Source organism: Salvelinus alpinus, chromosome 23 (assembly GCF_045679555.1).
Source record: "Salvelinus alpinus chromosome 23, SLU_Salpinus.1, whole genome shotgun sequence".
Taxonomy (NCBI): domain Eukaryota; kingdom Metazoa; phylum Chordata; class Actinopteri; order Salmoniformes; family Salmonidae; genus Salvelinus; species Salvelinus alpinus.
Genome location: NC_092108.1, coordinates 43,123,608 through 43,140,744, shown reverse-complemented (window position 1 = coordinate 43,140,744; position 17,137 = coordinate 43,123,608). Strand labels below are relative to the sequence as shown.

Sequence of the window (17,137 nt, the reverse complement as noted above, 5' to 3'; positions counted from 1 at the left end):
ATACATATAAAAACATTGAAATAAAATGTCTTGTTTTTCAATATCCGTGTTTTCTTTTTTACCAGAGTGCATTGCTTTTTGGAATAAGTAAGTAGCCTTGCACAAGGCTTGGCTTCCAGGAGCAGCAGCCAGTCTCCTGTTTCTGTAGCGTGAGGCAGCTTGATGTGCAGGACGCTAGTCTATCGCAAGGCCTTAACCCCAATCTAATTCAATGCTGAGTGCCAAGCAGAGACGCACTGGCCGGGGATCGAACTCCCAACCTTCCAATCGCAGGCCGCTAACTTGGCTTTTTGTAATAAAGCACTTTCATTGTGTCTAAATGAAAAGCCAAACACAGATTGGAATACAATTCACATCCCATTATTTGTTTTGGCATGAATCCGCTTCCATATTTCACGAGCTGTTTCTTTAAGAATCCCTCAGTGACATTTCAGGTGTTTATTGTTTGTTTATCATAGTTTTTTATTTCTCAGGTGACCCTCAGAAATCGGTGCAGGACCAGCTGCCGCTCATCGTGGGCTCAGCGTCGGCCGGTCTAGTGGTCATCGTTGCCATTGTGGTCATGGCCATAGTTTGCTCTAGGTAAGTAAAAAAAAAAAAAAATTTATCTATTTATCTAACACAGGCCTTTTTGGTCATTATTTGGCAACTTCTTGAATCCTGAAAAGGCCCTTAGAAAGCCTTAAGCCAACCTTAGCATTGTTCCATTCTTCCAATCCCGACTGTCTGAGCACAATCTGTCATCTTCTGCTTGTTATTTGAAAGCAGCCTGTGGAGTGCCAGCCAAGAATGAGGATTGATCATACGAATGAGATTGTGCGTGTGTGGTCCTTGTTTGCAGGAAGCAACACAGCAGTTCGGAGCTGGAGTACACAGAGAAGCTGCAGCAGTACGGTGAGCACTGGGGGAGGGTGTGTGTGTTGGGGGAGCGGGTTGTGTGTTTGTGTGTGTTGGGGGCAGGGGGGTTGTGTGTGTGTGTTGGGGGAGTGGGTTGTATGTGTGTGTGTTGGGGGTTGTGTGTGTGTGTGTGTGTGTGTTGGGGGAGTGGGTTGTATGTGTGTGTGTTGGGGGAGTGGGTTGTATGTGTGTGTGTTGGGGGAGTGGGTTGTATGTGTGTGTGTTGGGGGAGTGGGTTGTATGTGTGTGTGTTGGGGGCAGGGGGTTGGGGGGAAGGGGTTGTGTATTTGTGTGTGTGTGTTTGGGGAGGAGGTTGTGTGTGTGCGCGCATGTGTGTGCATACTATACAACTCTAATCCTGAAGAGCTGCAGCTTCTGTGGTCCTTTGTTCAAACCAAGATGGTAAAACCACCTGATTGAATGAATTATTCAGTCATCTGACCAAGGCAGGAAACTGCATTTGCTCACAGAAAACCATGATTATCTAGATCACCCCCCCTCGCTCTTCAAGAATCCCCGAGCTGTGTGATAGATATGCCCATGTGCTGTTCATGCTTACAATTTGATTCCAGTCATGACTGTGTTAGTTAGTCACTCCACATTGGAACAAGTCACTCCACATTGGAACACATGACTTCCAAACTGCCAGTGTCACGCATATCTGATGAACGTGTGTGTTCAAGACCTGGCGAAAAACATCTGACGCAATCCTCCCTTCATTCATTTCATCTCTCTAGTTTCCCCGGGGGTGAAAGTATACATTGACCCGTTCACTTACGAGGACCCCAACGAGGCCATCCACGAGTTTGCCAAGGAGATAGACATCTCGTGTGTGAAGATCGAGGAGGTCATTGGTGCAGGTAACCAATATATATAGCTAGTTGTTGAAGTTTTGTCTTTAAAAAAAAAAAGATATTTGTTTAGGGGGTAGATCAGCTTTAATATTGCAGATAGATTGTGGCTTCCATCAATGTAATTGTCTGCATCATTTCCAATCCCCATATGTTTTGTATATAGATATATATAGATATATATATATTTTCCTATATTATTTTCCCCTAACACTACCATCCCTCCCACTAATTGGAGTAAACTAATAGACAACAACACTTAGGCTTCTACTTCCAGCTTATACTTACTATATACGTTTTACGGACACCGAATATTTTACAAAATGTATCTTTTGTATGTTTTTAGTTCCACCCTTCAGCTCCACTCAACCCCTCCCATCTATATCTGAACACCATCCAGTTTTCGATTTCTATTGGCCATATATTTTTCAACTGTACTGTGATGCTTCACAAAAGTACTGAACCTTAGATTCTACATATTGTAAATTAAAGATAACATTTTTTTGCTCGAGTATTATTATGTTATTGATCGATTGACTATGCCTTTTTTAAATCACCCAGCAGTGCTATTTGCAGACTTAGCTCCAGGTAAATGTTGTAATTCTTCTGCCATTCCTGAACCTGCGACCAAAAACAAGCTACATATGGACAGTACCAAAACAAATGATCTAATGATTCTGTCTCTTCGCAGCAAAATCTGCAGAGCCGGGATGGTTATATCCCCCATAATATATAACATTCTATTGGTTGCATGAATTTTGTACAACATTTTAATTTAAAAACTCTAAGTTTTGAATCGAGGGTTGTTTTGTGTATCAGTTCATAAACCATGTGCCATGGAATTGGTACATCAAAAATCTCTTCCCAACTATTATGCAATCTATATGGCACAGCTGTCAATTTTTTGGTCCTGAAATGAAGCTGGTATACTTTTTTAATTTATCACAATTTTCTTTGGACAATTTTGCTCTTTAATGCAGGGCCGACAGACAAGTTCCTTACTTCTCCCCATTCCACTTTCCTCTTCCATTTTTGCGTTAATGCTGCAATTAGTTGGTTGTAATTTTGAGTAGAGCAGACATTTCCATATATTTCTGTTAGCTGCATGTGTGACATAACTATAATTTACAAAGATTATACCTTTTTTAGTGCGGTCTTTTTGAAGTGTTGATTTTAAGGGGTAAGCTTTTTTGGAGTCAATTGTGTTTTGGGGAGTGGTTAATGTTGGGGGGGGGGGGGTTAGTTGAACAGGATGTGTGCTGGGTGGGCAGTGTGTGTGTTCAGAGGATGCGCAGCGGTTGTTGAGGGGGTCTGTGTCTATCTCCTAACTTCAACCTTGAATGCCTCCTTTGCTTTCTTCTTTCTCTTCTTTCTCTTCCTTTTTAAACACACAACTTTTTACCAAGGCACCAAAACCCCCAAGCTCCTCATCCGTCCCCTCTCCCCCTACCCCGGTCCCAGGCACCACTCCCGGTCGCAGGTTGATCTTTCCGTCCCTCAATCCCTCCCCAACCTCTCAGACCCCTGAGCTCTCGCTCTCTTTTCCTCCCCTCCTCACTAACTCCATCCCTTGCTCTCTTCCTCCTCCTCTTCTTCCTCCTCAGTTCAAACCAGTAATGCTCCCTCTCCCTCACTCCTCCCCCCCTGCCCCAATCCCCACTCCCTCCTCCACTCCCCTCACTCCCTTCCCCACCCAGGTGAGTTCGGGGAGGTGTGCCGCGGGCGCCTGAAGCAGGCCAGCCGCCGTGAAGGTGTGGTGGCCATCAAAACGCTGAAGGCGGGTTACACAGAGCGCCAGAGGCGGGACTTCCTGGGGGAAGCGTCAATCATGGGACAGTTCGACCACCCCAACGTGATCCGGCTGGAGGGCGTGCTGACCCGCAGCTGCCCCGTGCTCATCATCACCGAGTTCATGGAGAACGGAGCGCTGGACTCCTTCCTCAGGGTGAGTGACACCAGTTGTGGCGATGTGAGCAATTGTACATGACAACTCTGGTTGATATTGATAGCCTCGGAATTGTATACTGTTTAAAATCCCCAAGGTTCATGGAGAATGGAGCGCGGGACTCCTTCCTCAGGGGAACACTGACTGAGTTGTGATGATGCATGGAATCATACAGGACACATTCAATTGATATTGAGTCTACTCTACCGAATCAAATCCTGGAGTCGCGCATTACCACACGTACTGTGCGACCACCTACTCACCAGCGGAGGCTTTGAGTCGTACCCGAACACACACCAGTTATGACAACCCGTGGAACCGTTCCCGACCCCTCTGATGAATATTGATAGCGGCTGTGCTGAAAATCCTAAGACCTGCGTAGTTATACACAATACAGCTGACGGATAGGGATTCTACTGCACAAAACCACTGATGGAGCTCCTCTTTGACTGTGCTGCATAAAAGCCTGGGGACAAGCACAATTGCACATAGCACCTCCTACACATCAGTGGATGCTGAACAAATCCATGGGGGAAGTAGAGAACTTCTGCAACTTCGAGAGTTCTATTACGTGACACCTGCTGTAATGACAGTGGGCGGTGTACACACACAGTAATGCTCTCTGACTCAGTAAGAGCTCGTTTTGATTTTCGTTTCGATTCAACCCATATATTACCAGGTAAGTCGACTGAGAAGACATTCTCATTCCCAGCAACCGCCCTAGGGATTAGTTAAAGGGAAGCGGAATGAGCCAATTGGAAGCTGGGGATGATTAGGTGGCCATGATGGCATGAGGGCCAGATTGGGAATTTAGCCAGGTCACCGGGGTTAACACCCCTATTCTTACGATAAGTACCATGGGATCGTTTAGTGGCCACAGAGTGTCAGGACACCCGTTTAACGTTCCACCCGAAAGACGGCACCCTACACAGGGCTAATGTCCCCGATCACTCCTCTGAGGCGTTGGGATCTTTTTTTTTAGACCAGAGGAAAGAAAGAGTGCCTCCTACTGCCCCCCCCCCCCCCCCCCCAACACCACTTCCAGCCAGGACCAACCATGCTTAGCTTCAGAGGCAAGCCAGCAGTGGGATGCAGGGTGGTATGCTGCTGGCTCTTATTAGCCGTTAACCTTGATGAGCTCTTAGGAATGACGCACTGTCCATTCTTAGGTCATCGTACTATAGCTTACATAAAAGTCTAGCTCCTTTCCTTTAACAGTAAACCAAGATCCCACCTCCGAATCAACAAAAAACAACGATTTAACCTTTAACCGGGAACGACCCTAGAGGTTAGAGACGAGGTTAACATAGTCATTCACAAATGATCTCTCTCAGAGGATAATGAGGAAACGTAAGACCATGCGCTACAGTATAATCTCCATAACCCTCCTTGTCTTATCTCATCTTGTGACTCAAGAGCAGCTTCTCACTCCTTCTCACGCACTCCTCTCAGTCAGATGTCCATCCAACCGTGTGTGTGTGTGTGTGTGAATCATGGATACACTCTGCCGTGATCTAGTGATGTCCCGTCAAACTATTGTGCCTGATTATGGGATGCTGGCAGAACAACACACACACACAACACATGCATAACAAGAACAAACACGTTTGCACGTAAGGACAAATACACACACACACACACACACAGCATATGTTTTACTATCCTTGTGGGGACCTAAAATGTATTTCCATTCAAAATCATGTTTTCCCTAACCTTTAACCCTAAACCTAACCCCTAACCCTAATCTAACCGCTACACCTAAGCCCTAAACCTTAACCCATAACCCTAAACCTAACCGCTAACCCTAATTGTAACCCTAACCCTAATTGTAAACCTAACCTCTAAGCCTGAAATAGCCTTTGTCCTTGTGGGAACCTGGGAAATGTCTCCATGAGGAAGAATTGTACTTGATTTACTATCCTTTTTGGGATTTTCGGTACCCACGAGAATGGTAATTACAAGCCCCTAACAGGCCTAACCATCTATGCCTGTTATGAAGCATTTTGTTTACATATCCATCCAAACTTGTTTTCCTGTCAAACTCAATTTGAGTGTAGAGTACAAAACGGAATGTTTACATGTTTGGCATGTTACCCTCCTGAGTTGTTAAGAAACAAACCTCCATTTCCAGGCTCCCTCGTGAGACTTGGAAGTATGGCATCGAATTCAATCAAACTTTATTTGTCACAAATGCTTGCTTAACCAACAATGCAGTTTAAGAAAGAGTTCCAAATCAAATGTAATTTTGTTGGTCACATACACATGGTTAGCAGATGTTAATGCGAGTGTAGCGAAATGCTTGTGCTTCTAGTTCCGACAACTCAGTAATATCTAACAAGTAATCTAACAAATTCACAACGACTACCTTATACGCACACATGTGAAGGAATGAATAAGAATATGTACATATAAATATATGGACGAGCGATGGCCGTGCGGCATAGGCAAGATGCAAAAGATGGTATAGAATACAGTATATACATGAGATGAGTAATGTACAGTTAGGAAAATATTTACCAAATATACTAAAGTAAAAAGTAACACAATAAAAGAACAATAACGAGGCTATATACAGGGTGTACCGGTACCGAGTCAATGTGAAGGGGTACAGGTTAGTCGAGGTAATTTGTACATTGAGGTAGGGGTAAAGTGAATATGCATAGATAATAAACAGTTAGTGGCAGCAGTGTAAAAACAAATTGGGGGGGTCAATGTGAATAGTCTGGGTGGCCATTTGATTAATTGTTCAGCAGTCTTATGGCTTGGGGGTAGAAGCTGATAAGGAGCCTTTTGGTACCAGACTTGGCGCACCGGTACTGCTTGCCGTGCGGTAGCAGATAGAACAGTCTATAACTTGCGTGACTGGAGTCTTTGACAATTTTTGGGGCTTTCCTCTGATGCTGCCTAGTATATAGGTCCTGGATGGCAGGAAGCTTGGCCCCAGTGATGTACTGGGCCGTACGCACTACCTTCTGTAGCGCCTTACAGTCAGATGCTAAGCAGTTTCCATATCAGGCAGTGATGCAACCAATCAGGATGCTCTCGATGGTGCAGCTGTAGAACTTTTTGAGGATCTGGGGACCCATGACAAATCTTTTCAGCCTCCTGAGGGGGAAAAGGTGTTGTCGTGCCCTCTTCACAACTATCTTGGTGTGTTTGGACCATGATAGTTTGTTGGTGATGTGGACACCAAGGAACTTGAAACTCTCGACTTGCTCCACCACAGCCCCATCGATGTTAATGGGGGCCTGTTCGGCCCACCTTTTCCTGTAGTCCACGATCAGCTCCTTTGTCTTGCTCACATTGAGGGAGAGGCTGTTGTCCTGGCACCATACACCCAGGTCTCTGACCTCCTCCCTATAGGCTGTCTCATCGTTGTCGGTAATCAGGCCTACCACTGTTGTGTCGTCAGCAAACTTAATGATGGAGTTGGAGTCGTGTTTGGCCACACAGTCGTGGGTGAACAGGGAGTACAGGAGGGGACTAAGCATGCACCCCTGAGGGGCCCCAGTGTTGAGGATCAGCATGGCAGATGTGTTGTTGCCTACCCTTACCACCTGGTGGCGGCCCGTCAGGAAGTCCAGGATCCAGTTGCAGAGGGAGGTGTTTAGTCCCAGGGTCCTTAGTGATGAGCTTTGTGGGCACTATGGTGTTGAACGCTGAGCTGTAGTCAATGAACAGCATTCTCACATAGGTGTTCCTTTTGTCCAGGTGGGAAAGGGCATTGTGGAGTGCGATTGAGATTGTGTCATCTGTGAATCTGTTGGGGCGGTATGCGAATTGGAGTGGGTCTAGGGTATTCGGAATGATGCTGTTGATGTGAGCCATGACCAGCCTTTCAAAGCACTTCATGGCTACCGACGTGAGTGCTACAGGGCAGTAGTCATTTAGGCAGGTTACCTTTGCTTCCTTGGGCACAGGGACTATGGTGGTCTGCTTGAAACATGTAGGTACTACAGACTCTGTCAGGGAGAGGTTGAAAATGTCAGTGAAGACACTTGCCAGTTGGTCCGCGGATGCTTTGAGGACACGTCCTGGTAATCTGTCTGGCCCCGCGGTTTTGTGAATGTTGACCTGTTTAAAAGTCTTGCTCACATCGGCTACCAAGAGAGTTATCACACAGTCGTCCGGAACGGCTGGTGCTCTCATGCATGAACAATACTAATAAGAAATGGGACTGATTTATGTATTGGAGCTGGTAATATAAATATAATTTCTAGAACGAAAATGCCCATTAATTTTCCATTCTAGTTATTCTAATTCTGTGGAGCTGTTGTGATGGTAAGCATGGTTAGCATGGCACCATCAATGGAACGCTCATTTCCTTTCAGTCAAGACTGGATCACGCAGAAAAAGGTTGAACCTCTTGTCGTTCTGTGAAAGGAAAATTGAATTCTGACTGTAACTAGTTGACAGCGGACTTTCCTATTCACTTTCACGCTGTTTCATCTGTAGTTACACACAGCACAGCACATGGAATTTAGTTTTTAAATATTCATTTAAATTATTCATCTTATTAGATGGGGTCAGACAGCTTGAAAAGTTTGTCTGTTGCAGACTGACAGAACCAGCCATGGATGGTTATGGCATATGTTATGATTATGTTTATGTAAGCTTTAGGACTGACTGACTTACTTCTCTCTCTCTCTCCCTCCTCTCTTACTTTTTCCTCACCCATCTCCCCCTTCTCTCTCTCTCCCTCCTCTCTTACTTTTTCCTCACCCATCTCCCCCTTCTCTCTCTCTCCCTCCTCTCTTACTTTTTCCTCACCCATCTCCCCCTTCTCTCTTCTCTCCCTTCTGTCTCTCTTTCCTTCTTCTTCCTTCTGTCTTTCTCTCCCTTTCCCATTCCCCTCTATCTCCCCTCCTCCCTGTCTGCCTTACTCCTCTATTTCTCTACCTCACACCCCCATTCCCCACCCATCCCTCACAGCTGAATGATGGGCGCTTCACGGTGACCCAGCTGGTGGGCATGCTGCGTGGCATGGCGTCGGGCATGAAGTACCTCTCGGACATGAACTATGTCCACCGGGACCTCGCCGCCCGCAACATCCTGGTCAACAGCAACCTGGTGTGTAAGGTGTCCGACTTCGGTCTGTCCCGTTTCCTGGACGACTCATCAGTCGATCCTACCTACACCAGCTCTCTGGTGAGTTGTGGGAGGATCTGCTTGTTGGCTTGGACTGTGTTTATTTGGTATGTCTATGTTTGTCTGTGTGATTGCTTGTTTGTTTGTTTATCTTTGTTTGTTTGCAATTTTGTGTGTGTATGTGTGTGTGCTCACCATGTGTTGTCTTTTTGTCTCTCTGCAGTCTGTATATGAGAGTATGGTTATCAGTGTGTGTCTGCCTATGTGTCTGCCTGTGTGTGGGTGTCTCTGCCTCTGTGTGAGTGCGTCTCTGCTTGTGTGTGGGTGCGTCTCTGCTTGTGTGTGGGTGCGTCTCTGCTTGTGTGTGGGTGCGTCTCTGCTTGTGTGTGGGTGCGTCTCTGCTTGTGTGTGGGTGCGTCTCTGCTTGTGTGTGGGTGCGTCTCTGCCTGTGTGTGAGTGCATCTATGCCTGTGTTTACTCCATCGCTCAGCATGCTCCAATGTAGAAACCCTGCCTCCCCCTGTGTCTCTGCAGGGAGGTAAGATTCCCATCCGCTGGACCGCCCCCGAGGCCATCGCCTTCAGGAAGTTCACCTCGGCCAGTGACGTGTGGAGCTACGGAATCGTCATGTGGGAGGTGGTATCCTACGGAGAAAGGCCCTACTGGGACATGAGCAACCAGGATGTGAGTCAGTTTATATGCACTGAACAAAAATATAAACGCAACATGTAAAGTGTTGGTCCCATGTTTCATGAGCTGAAATGAAAGATCCCAGAAATGTTCCATACTCAGAAAAGGCTTATGTCTCTCAAATGTTGTGCACAAATTTGTTTACATCCCTGATAGTGAGCATTTCTCCTCTGCCAATATAATCCATCCACCTGACAGGTGTGGCATATCCAGAAGCTGATTAAACAGCATGATTAATCACAGGTGCACCTTGTGCTGGGGACAATAAAAGGCCACTCAAAAATGTGCGGTTTTGTCACACAACACAATGCCACAGATGTCTCAAGTTTTGAGGGAGTGTGCAATTGGCCTGCTGACTGCAGGAATGTCCACCAGAGCTGTTGCCAGAGAATTGATTGTTCAATTCTCTACCTTAAGCGTAGTTTTAGAGAATTTGGCAGTATGTCCAACTGGCCTCACAACCGCAGACCACGTGTATGGCGTCGTGTTGTCGAGCGGTTTGCCAATGTCAACGTTGTGAACTGAGTGCTCCATGGTTGCGGTGAGGTTATGGTATGCACAGGCATAATCTACGGACAACGAACCCAAGTTGTCTGTGCCCAACAGATGCATATCTGTATTCCCAGTCATGTGAAATCCATAGTTTAGGGCCAATTTATTTATTTAAATGAACTCATTTCCTCATATGAACTGTAACTCAGTAAAATCTTTGAAATTGTTGCATGTTGCGTTTAATATATACTGTATATATCTGCTGTAGCGGACTAGAATGAACAATAGCGTGCGACCTGGATGTCAGTTAGTTGGTTCCTAGCTGCTGTTGCATCTATTAGAGTGACACAGAGTGTGGAACGTGGTTCTGTTCCAATACTCTCTGCCTACTCTTTAGATAGAGTTTTCCACAACCCTAGCATACTACTTATTTATGTATTCATGGAGTTGATTTGATAGGGACGGTGCACATTAATCAACATTTCCAGGGTGAAAATCAATGTAAAACAACCGGAGTTAGCAACTAAGCTTATTTTTAAGTCCCTTAATAAAGTACCTAAAATTAAGTATTGGTAATCTATTGAGCGGGATTTATGTAATACTTTGGAGGTTGGATTGTAACCACTGTTTAATTTCAGGAGGGCTAGTTTACGCCGAGTTACATTGCGGCCTCTACTTTTCGCTTGAGCTTGCCAGTTCTGCTTAAGTGTGTTTTTATCTTCACTGTGCAGGTGGTCAGTGCAGCTGTGTGCCTGGGTTGGCGTTTTTTGACTTTACTGCCTCCTGCCACCCCTATCTACACCTGCATCTTCCCTCCACAGATATTTACTACGGCAGAGTAGTAAACACACACACACACACACACACACACACACACACACACACACACACACACACACACACACACACACACACACACACACACACTCTATCCCCACAGCACATCTTACCATCTCACTGGGCTTCTACCTTTTTAATAAATCGAGAACAATTATGCTCATCCAAACGTGGCATCCAACATGTTGTGTTACTACTGTAGCTAGTTGCAAATAGAGCAGCACAAAAAGTGGGAAGAGTATAGGAGAGGTTTTGTATGATCCCCGAAGGCAAATTTCCATTGCAGGAAGTTGCAATTAAAATACATACAGACAGCATATGGATATGAATAGCTTCCCTGTACAGAGAATAGAAACATGTCAAAACAAATCAATGAGCAAACGAGGAAAGTTGTGGAGTGCAGTAGAGAGATTCATTATCATCCCCAAAAAAGCTTTGTAGCAAGCAGTTTAAAATGCATACGTAAAGTGAAGGTATGAAAATGAGTAAAGGGAATTGAAACATGCCGTACCTATTCAACGAGTGGACATCTACAGAACTTTCTTTTATTCCACCATGAATTGTAATGTAACATTCCCCTTTCGAATTGCCAGAATTTTTTCCCGCGGAATATTGTATTATATCACAACATATTCGATCACGTTGTAGAGTGTCATATTGTGCCGTAGAGTATCGCATCGAAATTGTATTTTATTGTGACATATCGTATCATATTGCATTGCATCACAAGATATATTGTGGTGCACGGTACCGTACTGTATATCATATTAACCCTTTACTTTCTGTAGGTGATGACTGCTGTGGAGCAGGACTACCGCTTGCCCCCTCCCATGGACTGCCCCATGGTGCTGCACCAGCTCATGCTGGAGTGCTGGGTGAAGGAGAGGAACCTGAGGCCCAAGTTCTGCCAAATCGTCAGCACCCTGGACAAGCTTCTCCGCAACGCCGCCACCCTCAAGGTGGTCACCAGCACATACTCGGGGTGAGTGGAAGGGACTGGAAAGCATTATTTTTGATTTGCACAACGAGACCGGTGTTAAGACAAAGTAACGAGGCAACAGTTTCAAAATAAGTATATATACGCGTGTGCAGGAGAGATCAGAAACCTAAGGGATTATACAATCTTTTTTGTTGGTTTGATCTGTTGTTTTGGGGTGCGATCAATAATATCGACAGTGGTTAGTTGGCCCTAAAATGTACACTAAGTGTACAAAACATTAGGAACACCTACTCTTTCCATGACATAGACTGACCAGGTGAATCCAGGTGATCCCTTATTGATGTCACCTGTTAAATCCACTTGAATCAGTGTAGATGAAGGGGAAGAGACATGTTAAAGAAGGATTTCTAAGCTTTGAGACAATTGAGACATGGATTGTGTGTGTGCCATTGAGGGTGAATGGGGTATGGTAGTAGGTGCCAGGTGCACCGGTTTGAGTGTGTCAAGAACTGAAATGCTGCTGGGTTTTTCACGCTCAACAGTTTCCCGTGTGATTCAAGAAGGGTCCACCACCCAGCCAATTTGACACAACTGTGGGAAACATTGGAGTCAACCTGGGCCAGCATCCCTGTGGTACGCTTCCGACAACTTGTAGAGTCCATGCTCCGACGAATTGAGGCTGTTCTGAGGACAAACGTTGGGTGCAGCTCAGTATTAGGAAGGTGTTCCGGATGTTTTGTACACTCAGTGTATGTTTAATGCATCAACTGCATGTGGCAAAGCTCTGGATCAGCTCTGTTTACCAAACAGAAACCGCAAAATTATCATTTTCCCTCACTTAACAGCTCCTCTCTTGAGCCGCAATAGAGAGCAATAGTAATGATGTCTTTTTGTAGGCACTAACTCCACCATGGCTCATTGGTCAAAGTCTGTGGGGAAATTAATGGGTTTTTTGGATAGGCGTCAAAAGTAAGGTCTGTGGTAAACACAGGCTTAGGAGATCTTATATATATATAAAAAATAATCTATGAGATAATCTTCATTAGCTAACGTCCCTTTTTGTCCATTTTGAAGCATTTATGTTGTCAAAACAAACACATGAAGCACATAAAGGCTTCATAATTCATATAAGGTCATGTTCACTGACCAATATTATCTCAAAACTTATGAGATCTCCTAAGCCTTTCCCCCAAACTCCATTCTTTCCCCATTAATTTCCTCCATAGGAACGGCTGGACGAACCAGAGGTTACTCATTTCTGGGGGTTTTTAGGACTACAAGCTGGCCAGCTCTGTCTGAGTTTCCGCTTTTCACTGTCGCAGCATTACCCCACGGACGATTCCTATTGCAAGGAGTGGGCCTAATTGCGTGTGGAAACATAATGACTGACCTAGGTTGAATTCCCTGTGCTCTTGGCTGTCTCTTAAATGTAGGTGATAGGACAGAGACAGAGCCAGGGCTGCCGATGTGGAAACAAACTACCGGAGGGCTGAGGTGATGGAGTGTGTGTAATAAGGCAGATTCAGGAGAAGCTAAAAGAGAGGAATGTGTTTAATTAGGTTGCTAATTAGCTTTTTTTATGCGCCAAGGGGGGCCAAGCCATTGCTTTGATGGGTCGAATGGGGAGTTGTGTGTATGTGTATGTCAGTGTGTCTGGCATGTGTTATGCTACATGTCACTGTATGCAGATGGCATGCGGATGATTAATGTATGGCCTCATCTGTATGTGACAGCCACAGAGGGAGAGAGAGAGTGAGAGACCCCTATCAAAAGCAGTGGACTATATAGGGAATAGGGTGCCGTTTTGGATGCAAAAAGACAATGTAGCATCCTCAGAAGGTAGATGAAGGAGATACTAGTTTTATTACAACCCCAAAATGATGAATTGATTCTGCTCAGAGGTTAAATTGGATTTTGTAAGTGGTGGAACTGGCTTCTAAAATAGGTTGTCTTTTCCATGATCAGTATCAACACATATGTGATCGATTCTCACTGTGTGCTGCTACGTGTGCTGTCTCCCATCCTCAATGTTGTTGACAGCGTAATACTATACCTAACACAGCAGCATTCTTCAATCCTGGTCCTGGAGAGCCGTCAGGGTATGCAGGCTTTTACCAGACCATTATTGTAAATACAAATATGTTCTTAACTGAAATAAAGTATTTTTTATTAACCTTTATTTAACCACGGTTAAAATATATATTTTTTAAATACTAAAAAACCTAACATACCTAATTCATCAAATCAAGGGCTTGATGTTTTGTTGATAAGTTGAATGCATTGCGCTAGCGCTGGGTTGGAACAAAACCCTGCACACCCTATGGGTCTCCACTCCAAGACCAGGAATTGAATAAGACTGGTCGAACAATTTGTACTCTTGAAAGAAACACCTGTGACTGATCTTTGCCTCTCTTGTTGACAGGGATCTTTTGCGGATCGGGGGGACACTGCCTGGCCACCACAGGAAGAGTCTGGACAGCAGTCAGAATGATATAGTTCGACAACCGATGAGCACGACTCTCCCCATCAGGGTATAAGGTTTGGGTCTGGACCAACAAACCAACAAACAACCAAACAGAGACCGCATGGGAAACTGGGCCCACTAGAAACTACCTAGGAACTCTACTTGCAGAGCCCAATGGATGAATGAATGACCATACCTAGACAAAACAAACATTGTCTACTGTAACTAGACAAAACATTGTCCACAGTAGACAAAAACGTCTACTCTACCTAGAAAAAACTAACATGGAAAAGGAAGTGTCGAGTTTGGACAGCTTCAGTAGGGCACCGTAGAAAATAGACTCTTGAGAAGCTTGTGGATAACCCATCATTGATGTTGAATTGAATTTGTGAACCGTCCATTGACAGAAAGCCAAACTCCCCCTCAGGTTGTGTTTGCATGTCTGCATGTGCTTTCTGCTGACTGGGATGTGTTCTTTTCCCAAAATGATTTCCATGTCTCCTCTGCCACTATCGTTGACTTTGACCATGGATGGGAATGGACATGGATACTGTGGACTTCGACGTCTGGAAAGAAACGAGTGCAATGATGATGCAAAAAGGTTTGTTCACACATGGGAATTTAAGGATGGATTCTATGGATTCTAAATGAATGTGGGCACCTGAACGATTGTATCCCAATGCCCATGGACAGGGAACCTGATTACAGACGTCTATAACAATTGCTGTTTTTGATCTGGTTTCATTCACTTTCTTTAAATGTGGTCTTCCATGTTACTGGGAGGTTTTGGTTTCATGATACTGTATGTGTTGTTGTGTGTCCTATTCACCTACTCTGGATAAAGGGGGTGACTGAGAAGGACTTATTTGACTGTACAGGACACACCATCATGTGCATGCTATGCCAACGTGGAACTGTTGCGGATGAACGTCATGCAAACAAGAGACGATGGTTCCGCATTAACTGTTACTCTACAGACATATGCCATATTTTCATACTCTTATTTTGTTCAACTATGCCTTGATTTGGATGCTAAGTTATTACTTATTGTTTAAAAAAAATTGAATATTCACACATGAACTCAATACGCTAAACAGTGAATTTAATGATTAAACAAGAATCAAATATTTTACGGAGGCTGTTGCTCATAGGAAAGGGTTAATGGTGAACAATAGCTATTTCTAGTCACCAGTGCTGGCTCACATTTTCAACGTGTCAGTACAGTTGTCAATTCCATTATTCTGGACTAGCTGCTGATATCTTAGCCTGGGGCTCCAGTCCCTTTGTGCCTCAACCAACTCCTCTCTGTGTTCATCCATTGTCATGCCTAACATGTTTGGCCTGACAACGGTAGTCAGGGGAGTTGGCTAAAGCACATACAGTATGGAACCAGACGGTTGATGTGTCAGATCTATTCTTTAGTCAAATGTGTCAAGGATCAATGCAAATGAAAAAGGTCACCGTTGAGATAATAACTATGTGACCTTATCATCAACCTGACCCACAAAATGTTAATGTAGTTTGAATTATTCAGTTAATTACTGTTTTTTTTAAGTACGACCAGCTGTCAGCATCAATCTCTCACATTAGCACTGCCGCTATGCTACAGTTATTATATGATCCCCATTGGTACTACACCAATCCGCTCAGAGTTCATCTTCATTTCACCCTCTGGCCTCCGTGTGAACCCTTGTTTGGATGTTTGTTGTTGTTGGCAACATCAAAAGGGAAATGACAGTTTAAAGGGGCCATGTACCAGGAAAAGAAAATCTATGTGAAAGAAGAAAAATAGGAACATGTATGTCCGTCAGTACAGACTTCTTTCTGTAAGAGTAAAGATGTATGGAATTGTGAGAAGAAAAAAAAATGGAACAAAATACACATTTCTCTTTGAGTATTTTTACGATAATCATATGCAAATAAATTATTAAAGTGATCTATGGTATTCTCTTTGATTTCTCCACGGGTCCAGCAGAAAGTCATTCCAGGTCTTCTCTTCTTCCAGTTGTAGGACGAACCGAGGAAATAGCAAGTACTTTCAGCTTTTAGGAATATCATATTATTTCTAGAACCCATTCACTTTTAAGCTTAATCAAAGACCAGTCCACATGGCTAATTAGTGAGAGAGCAGGACTATAGATTTGCCCTCCTTCATTGGAGAAGCTTCAAAGAAGCATAGATACCCTGGCATCATTCTAAAGCTGCTACTGTATCTTTGTGCATTTCTGGCAACCTGTACACAATCGCATCATGTCACATCGGTTTTCTCTTGTCAATATTGATGAGCGACGCTGTCACCCGGCAACACGCTAGCTGTGGAGACTGATGTTATGTTCTTATTGACTGTGTTGAAACGGATCCTCACGGAGGGTTCTGAAGCCTTATGCATATTTAGGGATTTCTTTGGACTCAATGTTAAGCCAGCAGGCATATGATAATCTCCCTGAGGAGAGATCAATGGTGACATGTTCGTCCTCCTCCGATATGTCCTTGAGAGGGTAGACACTGTATTTTTACTAGGCCCATCAAGGGAGACATACCATATAGAAACCATATAGAATTGTTAAAGATAACTTGCTACTGTGTCCCAGTTCATTAACAACATGGGGATCGGTCATTGAGATATATGGGTCAGCTCTGGCATGAATTCCATCTTGTATATAATAGATATCAGTATATCTGTGCTATAGTGTGGCTTGTGGGAAGATATGCTTCTTCTACTATAGCCCACAGTACGTTGCATGGTGACATACAGCACTATACATTGATGGGAGACAGCCAATTTATATACAAGTGTAGGATCTTAATTTGATCAGTATTGTTGCAGATACAGGATTTGAACGTTTAGTCCATAATGTTGCTTGATCGGTGGTTAAAACATTTGCTGTCAAATTAGGCTACATGAAAAGCAGGGATTGGAACTGAAATTGTTA

At 44.2% G+C, this 17,137-nt stretch overlaps 1 protein-coding gene across 2 annotated transcripts in view; it reads left to right on the top strand.

Moving 5' to 3' along the window:
* The window catches only part of LOC139551084 (ephrin type-B receptor 3-like), a 96,044-nt gene extending 79,904 nt beyond the window's left edge, over nucleotides 1-16,140 (top strand). For both annotated transcript variants that reach the window (XM_071362474.1, XM_071362473.1), the window contains 8 exons: nucleotides 474-582; nucleotides 842-894; nucleotides 1,635-1,757; nucleotides 3,446-3,693; nucleotides 8,626-8,841; nucleotides 9,316-9,465; nucleotides 11,589-11,782; nucleotides 14,163-16,140. In XM_071362474.1, coding sequence (XP_071218575.1) covers nucleotides 474-582; nucleotides 842-894; nucleotides 1,635-1,757; nucleotides 3,446-3,693; nucleotides 8,626-8,841; nucleotides 9,316-9,465; nucleotides 11,589-11,782; nucleotides 14,163-14,277 — 1,208 coding nt within the window. In that variant the 3' untranslated portion in view covers nucleotides 14,278-16,140. The remainder of the gene's footprint in view (nucleotides 1-473; nucleotides 583-841; nucleotides 895-1,634; nucleotides 1,758-3,445; nucleotides 3,694-8,625; nucleotides 8,842-9,315; nucleotides 9,466-11,588; nucleotides 11,783-14,162) is intronic.
* The last annotated feature ends 997 nt before the right edge of the window (nucleotides 16,141-17,137 follow it).